The following is a 13,401-nucleotide window of genomic DNA, read 5'->3' as shown; positions in this document are numbered from 1 at the left end:
GAATTCAACAGACTCGCGTACAGATAAGATACAGCGCCGATCACCCGTCTTTCACCCCTTCTGGACTCTCTGCAGACAGTTGTTTAGCATTCTGCAGAATATGAATGCATTAGCATTTATGTGCGTGCGTGTGCGCAAACGAGAGCTGGAGTATGGTCTGTGTGAGTGTGAAGTGAAGAAACTTGGTGAATGAGAGAGGGAGCTAAAATCTCTCCTCCATCTGTTCTATCATATGGACAAGGGAAATAGACAAGATGGCCGGGCTTTCAGATTTCTCAGAGCAAGCATTAAAACCTCATTTGAGCTTTTGACATGTTCCCTTAGACGCTTGAAGCTCCCCTCAATCTCATTTTCTATTGCTGAGTACAGCTTTTCTCTTAAGAGCAGCGGGATGTATCCCTCTGTTCTCTCACCGTTGGCTCCGTCTTTAATGTCAAAGAAAATTCTCCCTGGCTCTTTTAATTGTCTAATTCCGTTTTTGAAGCGTGGCAGAAGTTTCACTCGACGCTGTAAGAATGAAATGGCCTATCGCCATCATGTTTAATCATTAGATATGTATGTCACAGAAATGGAAATGTCATGTGTGATAATGTTTCTCCTTCATGTTGGGGCAAACATGACTTGAACTGACATTTAGCAGACGTTCAACACGGTTTCTTGCACTAGCCATAAGAATATGAACTGTGTCCTTCTTTGAGACAGGTGATTTTTCTAGTTTGATAAGGTTTTGGTATAATTTTAAACCTTCAACGAGACAAGTTGTAAGTTTTAATGTACCACCTAAATGTTGTATATATTCCTTTAGGAAAGGTAACAGATCTGATAGTAACAGGGTTGACGTGCTAGTTTATTATGCTCAAGGTCATGAAACTAAAGCATTTTTGAGAATTTAGTGCTGATGTTTACAAATATTCTACTTGTAACAAGTTACGCGCACACACGCGCGTTTACAATACAGGCATATATACAATACATACTTTAATATATATAATACATATACACACTTGTGTATGCAATACAGGCATGTATACATGCATTTAAAAAAGATATATATATATATAACAACTTTTGTTAGATGCGATTAATCGATTTGACATCACTAATATGTATATGTAAAATTGCACATGTTTTGTAGGGTGTCTCAAATAGATGCTTCAAAGTTATAAGATATTTTATCCAAGTCCTTGTGAATAAAAACGGAGTATGTGGCTTTGTTCTCTCTGACCTTCAGAGCTTTCGCCATTTCATGCTCCGTGTTTTTGTTCTTCTGTACTGGATGTCTGTCTTTTTGTCCCTTTCTGTTCTCCGAGGGCTTGAAGCAATGTTTACCGGCACAGATTTCCTCTCAATGGTCAATTTAATTTCTCCATTCCGTTCTCCATGCTGACACAATGATGCTCAGCCTTGTAATTTGTCCTTTTTTGTCGAAACCCCTATTAAACGGGTAACTATGTTGTCATGGAGGAAGGAATATGTGAGAAGACTCTCTCAACCAATTATGTTACACACATTTTGTTGACCTTGTTCTTCATTGGGGTGCTGCTTAAATTGTTGCGGTCACTGTTATAGCTTTTTTTATGTGTTGTGTTTGGTTAGGCGTCCGGGTGGGAAATTAAATGGCATTAACATGACAGAAACATCTCCCTTGTTTTAACAGCTTTTTTTTTGTTTTATGGCAGCTGTTGCCATGGAGACAGCTGCTCTACCCACGATGCCTGAAGCACAGGTTGGGGATCACAGCCTTGATGTGGTTTCAGACCCACAGTCAACACTCACTGTCATAAGCCCTGTTTGCGTGTGGTTGAGGCAAGCTGAGCTTGATTGTGAACATAAAGCATTTTCGCTGCTAATCATCAGTAAAAGACGAGGGTATTTACATAACGCTGTTTAACTTCAGTGATTGCGTCGTCGTTCTTCTGTCTTCTCTGCTTGTCAGAATCTCTGTTTCTCACCGTCACTACTGTCTGTCTTGTTCATGCTAGGATGTAACTGAATCTACAAAAAATGTTAATGTTTAAGGGAACCCAAATGTCATTTACTCGCCATCATGTCCTTCATATTATTAACTTTCTTGTGTGAAGAACAAAATGTCTTTTTAGTACAAGAAGCCTTAAAGACTCCCTGTAGTCAATAATCGTATCCCTTAAAACTTCTCTTTGATTACCAAAAAGACATATTCCCGTTACACCCTTGCTTCAATTAGTATATGCGGATCCACGAATATGCAAATGAGCCCGGCCTCCACTCACTCATACAGGCTCGTCTACAAGTCAATGTATCCGAATGGTAATGCGTTTTATGTATCGCTCTTTGCAACGTCGGACATATAGCGGTAATTAAGGATTAGCCTTGGCTTGACTACGTTATCAAACAGTTAATAATGTGTTGCTAATGTTACACAAACCATGTTCCCGTTCACCATCTCAGAGTCAGACAGCTGCCATCTAACAATCAGCTTCCTAACAAGCTTTGAACAACTCAGAACATCAGTGGAGAAAGGCATATAGTTCATCATAACGTTGTAATATTCATCATATACATAATTCACCCTCTATATTGCTAAATATACATGCTAAACGCTAATTTTTTTAATATTAAAAAGAAATACCAGTATAACCTGGCTTCTCTCCCGATTCCCCTGCTAGTTCGCTGTTAATGATATGCTAAAGCCCACCCCCTTGTGACGTGATTGGTTGCAAGGTAGTTTGTGACGTAAGAAACACTAAGGATTTCAAACCGCGCTTTTGAGATGGACAAAATACTCCAGTAATGGTGTTTACTTATGAATTTGCACGTGGTTTGTCTTAAAGCACATTAAAAACACCCCATAGACATAAACAATTTACAACTAACATATTTCATTTTCACCACAGGGGGACTTTAAAGGAATTTTTTTTTTACATTTAATTATTACAGCCCCATATTTTTTTCTTCCATCAAACACGAGCATTTTAAGCTGTCAGAGCATGTTTTGAATAATCAAATCTTTTTTCCTCGTAGTGATTTAGACTGAACCTGTAAAAACTGTGAAAGCACTGTTAAAGTAGTTTATGTGACTCATATGACCCATATTCCAAGTCTTATGAAGTCATATGTTTTTGAGTGAGAAACAGACTAAAAATTAATTATTCACTGACAATCATATTCGCACCTCTAAAAAAATCCGAAACAACATTGTTTTTCTCATTCTCATGACCAACTGTGATTTAATTTAGGTAGTTTGATTTCTAAACACCACATTTTTCAGAGTGTTCCTCACGAACCTATCAAATTACTTCAGAAGACTTCAATATAGCCGCACAAGTAGTGAGCGCTGCTTTTATGAATTTTTAATGCTGCTTTTCTGTAAGAGCTTGGCAGTAAAAAAAAAGAAAATCACAATCCACTTTCCTTGTCTTAGAGAAACATTCTGCCTAAGATCTCTAGATTTGTGTTTCATGACAAAAATAATATGGGGTTAGAATGACATTTTGATGGTTTTATGGTTATACACAGAAAAATTAAGAAAAAAAAGTACTTTGGCTTCAACATGGGAAATGTTTACCGTAATCAAAAATGCAGTATAAATATTGTAAAATCACAAAACCTGTGAAAACAACTCTTTTATTCCAATGCGATGGCTGCTGAAAATTCAGCTTTGTCATTACTCCAGTCGTCTGTCTCATGATCCTTCAGAAATCATTACAATTTGCTGCTAAAGAAACATTTCTTATGAATTTTGAAAACGACAGTTGTGCTGCTTATTTTTTAATGGGTTTATCTGCGGTTTCTAAACCCATATTTTCCCACTAGTTTTAATTGGGACGGTTCCCTTGGAGTGTTGGTCACAGCTCTGCTCGAGCCCTCTCTGTTTCTCTCTCTCGCTCTCTCCTTTCAGTCATAATTCCATATTTTGACTCTTACATGAGAACCAACCCAAAACGTCTCTCCATCTTTGACCTCTCCTGTCTTTTGTCATAAGTCTGTCGGCAGACCCGGTTTATGCTATGGATGTTGTGAAGTAATTAGAAATTGTATCAAGCTGTGAAACTCATAATTACTCATCTCTCTCCCTCCTTCTTTCTCACCCTCTTTAGTCCTCTCGGTGGAATGCCATCTGTCCTCCTCTCTTACTCTCCTTCTTTTCCTCCTCTCATTTTACGCATTTAATTACCTGTCTGTACCTTCTCGTGGGCACTGTGCACTGTCTTGTTTATTTTCATCTCTTTCATTGCGGCGGTCTAATAGTTTTAATCTGCTCGCCGTATTTCAGTGTGTCGGGAGTGTGAGAAAGTGCTGAGAATGATAGATGTTCTCAAGTCTGAGTGTACAGTCTTCATGTCTTCTCGCGGTCTCACAGGGCTTGCAAGATTTTCAAGCGGGTGTGAGTATGAATATCAGCCAGGAATTTGAAGGGTTTGTTGTTTGATCTCAGTCTGTGTTGGCAGCCAGTTATCAAGGATGCTTTACTCTCCAAATACCGTGTGTGTGTGAGGCAGTGTGTATCCATATTTGGCAGCTGAGACTGGCCTAAGGACGAATTGGATTGCATTCCTGCGAAATTTGGGGACAGGATTATGGAACCTCCTATTGGGCTTTGTGTGGTGTGTGTCAAGATGTGGCCTAGTAAGAGGCAACCTGCTGTCTCGGTGCCTTTCTAATAATCCGCCCCTTACCACAATGTACCATAATTTACACTAAACCACAGTTATAATTATTGCTGCAATAAAACTGGTAACATGGTATTAGACACAATTGTCATAAAATAAATAGAAATAAAAATGTATACTTTTTTTTTTAAACTTAAGATCACATAATGATTAACCAACATTTTATAGTAGTAATATTTTTAGTTGTGCTTTCCATGTATTGCATAAATTTGTTGTCCCATTATTTTAAAGACGAACCAGTTTCCTATGGAGAGAGAATTAGATGTAGATAAACTATTTTCTTACAAAATGTATACGAGTAGTTTGTTGTAAATGTTAAATGCATCTGTCAAGCTCAACTAACTGTTCAACCTTGTTAAAGTTATTGTACAAAAAATTACAAATGACAAAACTAATATTTATCTTTAATGGGAACGAACATTTTCTTTTTTGTGTGTTGTAAACTGTTTTCAGTTACAGTATGTACCTGAGTTTGGTAACAAGGTTGCAGCAAATGCCACCCTCATATAAAATGAGACAAAATCATAATGGCATGTAAAATATTTAGTTTGACCTTCTGAGGATGATAAATGGCATGTATAATATTTCGTTTGACCTTCTGAGGCACACGCAACATTTTCTGATAAAGTATCTTTCTTAGCACTTAAAACCCTGTTATTTAAAAAAAGAAGTAGTGCCTACAAGGGTTTTTCCTGCATTCAGAACATTTTTGGCAGCCACCAATATTAATCGGTGTCCCGGAAAACATTTATTTGATCATTTAATGTGACGATACCTGCCATTCTGCAGTACCGTATACCTGCTGATAGCTGGCTACTTCAAAATGCTCCCATGAGTGTTTGTATAAGCGTTATGTGAAGAGTGTCAGGTTTCTATTTAAAAGTTTTTAAAGCGTTTATCTTCGTAGCAAATCACAGAAATATCTGTTGCTTGTCAACGCAATGGCCAATCAGATGTTTAATCCACTCAACACCGCTCAAAATGGCGGAGTTTTTGTTCATCGTGAGTTCTGCACGCTTGTGAATCCTTTAATTCTAACCAACGGAGTATAAACACAATGTCAATAAGATATTTACTGCACAGCGTAGACAGCTTATTGATTATAATCTGAGTTTTTGCAGGAGGGCGGCTTTGTGTACCTGTCCTGACAGTGATCATTTTTTCCTTACAGAGTGTTATATTAACTTCTTATATTATTCATTCATGAATATAATTCAGTTTCTTTGGATTTATTGTCAGTACTGGGATCAGTTACATGGGTAGGATGCTTTGTGTGGATGGCAACCAGTGAAGACCATTTTTGACCTAGGAAAAACCCTGTGTGCACTATTTGTGGATTTTGCCTAAAACCTGTGTGGTTTGAAGCTGTATTTAAGGGCCACGCATATCTAATTAGCCATTTTAAACACTAGGGCATCACACAATTTCCCCCCCAAAAGTTATGTTTCTAGTATTTTTGACTTTTTGTTAGGACATTTAAATGTTTGATTGCTCAATCCATTTCCTCTCTTTCTTCAGGTCGGTTATGAGAACGCAGGCACAGTGGAGTTCCTGGTGGATAAACATGGTAAACATTACTTCATCGAGGTCAACTCCCGTCTGCAGGTGGAGCACACAGTTACTGAGGAGATCACAGAGTAAGTGCCTCTTCTATTTCTGTTTGCCTGTACATAATTAAGATCTCTCTCTCTCTGGGGCTGTCAAAATAAAAAATTTTAATGCAATTAACGTAGCATCCATTCCTCCCCCCCCCCCCCCACCCCATCAATTTTAATTTATTATTTGTGCAGCGACTGTAAGACTGTAAAGTGTGAACCTGTTAGATCTACCTGAAAATCTTAAAGCACTGTTTATAAGGTTACATGGGTCAAAAACAGCCATTAAACAAATATTTATATAGGCTAATGTCTTTGTTGTTTCTACATTAATTTGAAGATTATATATATAATATATATATATATTACACAAAGCCAAGGGTTTATAAAATGTATTTTTGATCACCTGACTGTCTGGTCTGACATTTTAGAGTCTGAGGAGATCCCTCTTTTTTTCTTTTCTTTTTTTTCTTCAAAATAATGACTCTGCTAAATATTCGTTGACATTTATCAAGACATTTTGTTTGGCCAAATGCAATTAAACTTGCATAACTGTGGGGCGATGTTCAGCAGCCCTATAACACTAATTAACACTCAAAATTTGTATTGTACTCCGGCTGTTAAAATGTCAGTGTGGAAAAAAAGAAACATTATAATAAGTGCAAGACATCATCATCTTAGACCCTTTGAAACCTGTAAGATTCTCAGTGGGCTTGTATCTGAAACGATTCCCCCCTCATTTTAGTAAAAAGCTCAGATAGAAGTGTGTCTTGGAGAGAGGAGAGAAGTGCTTTGTTGTCGTCTTATTCATCCCAGAGGCAAAAGACGCCAAGATGCAGAGTAAAAAGTGGTAGTTTAAATGTAGTGGGTGGGGCAGGTGATTTTTCTAACACATTTTGATGCCAACACGTTTTCATTTATTTATATTGTGCTTTATAAGGGGAAAACGATTATTAAAACGCAAAATTCCAACATACAAATTAATCCTTTAAGTATGTACCAATACACAGTTGAATACATGTGATCCTGACTTTTCTGGACGGTTTCCATCTTTGCTGCTGGTTCAGACTTGGTGAATTAGTAGAGCGTGACTGCCTGTGCGGACGTACCAGGGTCCTATTCATTATAAATGTCCATCTTGTCGCATGAAATTGAGGCTGTCAGCTCACAATTGGCATTGCGTGGCAACCCAGCTGTGAGCGAAAGGCTTTGGAAACGCATATGACTGTAATGAACTTGATTTCCAGCTCTCTAGCCAGCAGTGGGGCTTGTATGCCAAGACCTTCACCAGCAGCCACCTTCTGTTCCTCATACTGAGTCACTCTACACTCCACTTGCTCGATCTAGCTGGCTTTTACACTGGTCCGGGATCAAGTCTTCACGCATGCTTCAAATTTGAAACTTGACCATTAACAGCAAGTCAGATCGAAACATGACTGAAACAACTGGCATTGGTGTAATATGAACGGTCTCACTCTTTTCAGTCTGTTAATATGTATAGTTTAGTATATGTACTATACATGATACATTAAAGGCCCACTGAAGTGCCTTGGAACGCGCAGCTTTGTATGATACGTTGACGTAATTTCCATTGAAACGGGAAGCTAAGGCGGGACATATTGAATGGCTCCTCCCCCTTTTCAAATAGCCATTATAGCGTTTAGTTCAACTCGCATACTGAAAGTCATACTTGACAGCACCATGAAAGCGAATCCGAGCGCTGATGATGCGTTAGATTCTAGAGAGCATTTGATTGGACAGAAGATGTGATGAGAAGCTGAAGTGATGTGATGTCAAAAAAATCCGTGATCCATTTTAGCGGAAGTGAGACTAATTTTGAATGCTTATATCACCTAAATGCGAATTTTGTCGTTTTGAAGCTTATTTATAACCTTAAGGCTAAAGGGCCGTACACACTGGGACGAATATCGGCGCGCATTATTCGTCAGCGTTTTTCAACGCGTTTTTTTGTGTTCACACCCAAGCGATTTTCGCTGACGATGAGCCGAGTGAACATGCAAATTCATTCCCTGACATTAGATGGCGCTTAATGTAAAACAGAAATACCCCGCGTAGTCGCTGGCACGTTTGTCATATAGTTCTCTATGTTCCGACACCAACGAGACCAACAGCTCTACATTCATCTTGTCTTGCATCTTCTCGTCTTATTTCTTCCCGGTACTGTAGACGCATATAGTTGGCATATGTCTTCTTCGCGTTACGCTCGGCAAGACCGTTTTGTGTTTGAGCGCCCCCAAGTTGTGTTTACTGTAACTTCAGAAGCTCCAGACACGTGAGCAAACGCGCCAATCTCATTGGTCGGATAGTTTTTGACGTGGCGCGTCAAACCAAAAAAACGAACCCGAGGCGTTTTTTTTTAAATGACGCTTTTACGCGTGGCGTTTTACGCGTCGGTGTGCACACTCACATTGGCGCCCTTTGTTTAGTCACGACGAGGTGTTAAACGTCGGCGAATATCGCGCGCGAAATTCGTCCCGGTGTGAACAGGCCTTAACGCATTCATACTAAAAGCTAAACTTAAATTTTGATATTTTTTAATATGTAAAAACTTTTAATAATTTATAATGTGAAATTCTTTTGGCACATCAATTAAAAAAATGGTGATCATTTGAAATATTTTAGACATTGGTATATGTTCAGCACAATTTATCTTTATGAACTCCCTGACACAATGTGACTTGATGTGAAAAGGCTGCGAGAAACAAATATAAGATATAATACAAATAAAATAATCTGTGCAAAAAAACACTGTAAAAAGCAATCAAAATTGGTGTGGGCTTATTATACACTACGAGTTGGTAAGACTTCTTTAAAAAACATAAATCGTACAAGGCTGCGTTTAATCAAATACTTTTGAATTTATAATATACCATTCTATTACAGCAGGTGTACCATTTTTTTATTTTATTTTACTAAGAGTACACCTGCTGTTGCCATATCACTCCATTAAGGTGACTGAAATTTGCAGTATCCTATGGCTTGTATTTTGCTTTTAAAGCAGTCTGTATTGCCAGACGGGTTTATTAAAGCGTGTGAATGACAATAGTGCTTTTTCGGTTTGTTTCCTTTGTGTGAGAAGGCCTTTAAAGCTAGACGAAAGGGTGGGAATAATATTTATTTTTCTTCTGACAAGCCATTTCAGACTTCAGTAACAAAAGCCTCGTTCCTCCTGACCCTTCCTGCCAATTACTCTCGCTTTAATCACTGGTGTGTGTATTGTTGATCCGGAGACAATCATATTCAGCTGTGTATTTGTATGCAGCTGGTCTTTCCTCTGTCCCTAAGTCTCATTCTCTGTCGATGAAATGACCTTCATTTGGGCACAGTAATTAAGATCAATTACCCTCTGTCACTCTGTCGCTCCATGCCACTGGCAAGGTAATAAAATATGCCAGCTGCCCATAATTACCCATCATGTTTTCATAATTTGATATCTCCTCCATCTTTCTGTCATTCCTTCGGGTCAGAAAGTCTTAGGACAGTAATAATAAGATGGCTGACCACAGCGAGAGTTGGTGGTAAAATACGGTTTAGTACTAAATTGTTTCAGTGCTGGCTTGTTCTCTTAGACAGTTTACAGTCCTGTCTGATGCATATTGCACACAAAAATGGCTGATTGGCTCCCTTAATTAGCAATTATCCTGTGACATGAAAGGCAGCAGACAGGGACAAATTAGTCACACCTGGAGAAAATCTGGCACTGGTTCAACATTTACTGTAGTACAATCAAATGTGTTATAGTATAATATACACCTGAGATAAATGCATTGGTTTTTGTTTGTGTATTAAATGTCTTTTAGAAAAGTTCTCTCTTTTTATTAGAATTGTAGTTATTTTCTCAATTTACAATTAAATATACAATTATGTATAATTGTAAATATACAATTAAATGTCTTTATTATGTTATATTCAAATTGTCAGCATTTAGTAGGCTAACTGGAACATGCCAACCAGCCAAAGCATGACCTTTTGACCAGAACAAGCTTCAGTGTGGTTCAGACTTTATGCTGATACTCAAAATTCTGGCTACGCAAGACTACTCTCCCCATTTCTCCCAGATTATGCCGAAGTCTTCAAGCGCATGGCAAATAGTTGATTGAGTGCTTCAGTTCTTCACTCACTGCCTCTCTCCACGCCTCACAGCTGTGCAGTTATGCCGTGACTTCATGCTCATTCTGCATTCATGTTTGTTTGCTCTGTATGTGCGTGAGAGAGTGTGTGTGTGTGTGTGTGTGTGTTCTTTGTGTTTGCGTGTGTGGGTGCGCTGTCTCTGGGTGACCCTGGTAATGGGTTTCTAATTACTTTGGGTTGTTGCTAAATTGCAGCTGCTCATTTGTATTGGTCCATTTTTGCAAGAAAGAGATTGGACAAGGGCATTAGAGGGCTTGGAAGGATGGAGGTGCAGGAGAGAGTGAGAGAAAGACAAGGCGAGAGGAAAAACAAGATGAATGAGGCGGATGAACTTTCTCACCCAGCAGGGGAACGGGCCGAGATTTTAGCGCGTTGTTGTAGGGTGTTTTCTGCAAGCTTATCGATTTATTTTTTTAATGGACAGGCAACTAATGGTATAGATCATTATGGGACGTGCGAGATGCCAAAAGTTTTAAGGGTGAAAGTTAGCTGGAGAGAAGCCTTTTGTAATTAAAGGTCAAATATGAATTTGAGGTTAATGGCGAGGGAGGAAAGAAACTGATTGACGTGAAGTTATTTAAGCTGAATGTGGACTACCCACACCATCCCGTTGCGCTCTCCTGGAGGGATTTCATCCCTTTGTGGGTTTGTTCTTATGACCTTTTGCTTATAGTGTTGCATCAGATAATGGAGTGCTGTTTACTGTCAATGTGATTTTTAGTTGTTTGGATTTGTTGTGGTATTGATGTCTAAAGCTTCTGTCCTTTCTGATTTGGCTCTGAATGGACCAGATAAAAAAAACAATGGTTCCTAGGGGTCCCTGGAGAGCCTTCTATGTGATGACAGAGACTTGATCCGTGCCAGCATCCCTCTCCAGGTGTGTTTGTGTGCGTTACCTTAGCTGCATGTAACCATATGCTGATCAGCTCAAGCACTTTGTCAACAGCAGTGTGTAATGATGCTGTTTAAACATGGCTGGTTGGACCCGACACCTGCACACACTTATGACCAGAGATAAGATGGTGAGGGACAGTGTTCCTGCGAAGCTGCACATGGGCTCTTCTGATGTTATTCCGCTGCAGACAAACAAGGTTTCTGCCTATAGCAGGGTCTGCCTATAATAATAATAATAATAAAATGTTACATTTTATATAGCGCTTTTTCTGATACCTAAAGCGCTTTGCATAGAAGGGGGAATCTCCTCAACCACCACCAATGTGCAGCATCCACTTGGATGATGCGACGGCAGCCATATTGCGCCAGAACGCCCACCACACACCAGCTTACTGGTGGAGAGGAGACAGAGTGATGAAGCCAATCAGTATATGGGGATGATTAGGAGGCCATGATGGACAGAGGCCACTGGGGATATTTTGGCCAGGATGCCGGGGTTATACCCCTACTCTTTTTTTTTTTTTTTTTTTTTTTTTTTTTTAATGACCACGGAGAGTCAAGACCTCGGTTTAACGTCTCGTCCGAAGGAAGATGCTCTTTGATAGTATAGTATAGTGTTTCGGGCTGTCTTTCTTTTTGCCTAATGTTCTATATGTCTGTCGGCTGTTCTGTCCAATGTTCTGTTTGTCTGTCCAGCTTTCTGTATGCATGGGTAATATCTATAGATAAGATTAACTAAAATATGAATAACTATTAATAATTAACATCAATAAATTATATAAATATGATTTGCATATATTTAAAATATAAAATACATATAGTTGATGTGTAACATTCAACAACCTTAAATATTGATTAAAATAAATGGTATATATGTAGACAAACAAACTTAACAATGGGTCAATAAAAATTAAAACGAGATCTTGATGGTATATTGCCACACATTGTGACTCTTTGTATTCTTGGTATTCAAGTATTCTTGGCTTTGATACACAATTGTCGTCATATTGATTTATTTAAACTCTGGTATGGTCCCATTCAGCAGCATTGGTAGATATAAAACATTGTGGGAGAACACACACACACCCATTCAATCACACAACAGCACAGTGTCACTCAGGGGCTCAGTCTGTGTTGTATGACTGACTGGGATTACTCCACTCCCACATCATTTCTGCATATGCTGCTGCCTGGCTTTGGCAATTAAAATGGAATAGAGAATCAGACTGAATATATTAACATGGCTCCCCCACCTCATCACTGAGCAGCTCCCATCACCATTCTCTTGCTGTTTGCTGCAGTCGGCTCTGTTCTGCTGTCCTCCTTTTTCTCTCTGCTCTCTTGTTTCCTCTGTCTAATGCTCCCAGTCTTCATTGTTTGTGTCTCTCTTCTGCACTCGCTCACTCTCTCATCTATCTGACTGTTGGCTGCTGAAATGCTCTGCGATCTGGAGAAGTGAAGGGTACACGATGGCAGTTTAGGGGTAGCAAGTATGTGATGGTGGTGTTTTTTTTGCTTGTAAATGGGAGTTTTACCTTTTCAGAAGTTGACCAGCACTGTGATTTGAGTCAACATCCTTGATCCTCGAACAACAGACCTAACAAACAGTCATGGTCCCAACTAGGGCTGAGGAAAATTATTTGAGGAAAACGGAAGAAAAAAATGTATAGACCCAGCTGATACTTGTCCGACTTGTGTAAATCACATTAAAGGGATAGTTCACCCCCAAATTTTTATTATGTCATTGTGTTCTTAACCAAACAGTTGCCGACGGTAGCCATTGACTGCCATAGCATTAAAATTTAAATCAAAAATACTATGGCAGTCAATAGCTACCGTCAATGGTTTGGTTACCCACATTTTTCAAAATATCTTCTGTCTTTAGCAGAAGATAGAAATTCATACAGGTTTGGAACAACTTGAGGGTGAGTAAATGATGACAGAATTTTCATTTTTTGGGTGAACTATCCTTTTATGAAGTTGCACACATTGACACGTATGAGAGAGACATTCCTAGTGCCACAACTAGGGATGAGCAATTATGACCAAATTATTTCACAACATGAGAGATTTCATTTCACTATAAAAATATCCTCCTGAAAATCCGTTGG

General features: G+C 38.9%; 1 protein-coding gene across 1 annotated transcript in view; it reads left to right on the top strand.

The window, feature by feature from the left end:
- Positions 1 to 13,401, top strand: part of pcxa (pyruvate carboxylase a) — a 109,373-nt gene that overhangs the window by 16,302 nt on the left and 79,670 nt on the right. Inside the window, exon 8 of the mRNA XM_079587041.1 lies at positions 6,168 to 6,286. Within this exon, the coding sequence (XP_079443167.1) occupies positions 6,168 to 6,286 (119 nt within the window). The remainder of the gene's footprint in view (positions 1 to 6,167; positions 6,287 to 13,401) is intronic.

The sequence above is a fragment of the Phoxinus phoxinus genome, assembly GCF_949152265.1.
Source record: "Phoxinus phoxinus genome assembly, chromosome: 17".
Lineage (NCBI taxonomy): Eukaryota > Metazoa > Chordata > Actinopteri > Cypriniformes > Leuciscidae > Phoxinus > Phoxinus phoxinus.
This window is presented reverse-complemented; position numbering and strand designations above follow the sequence as displayed.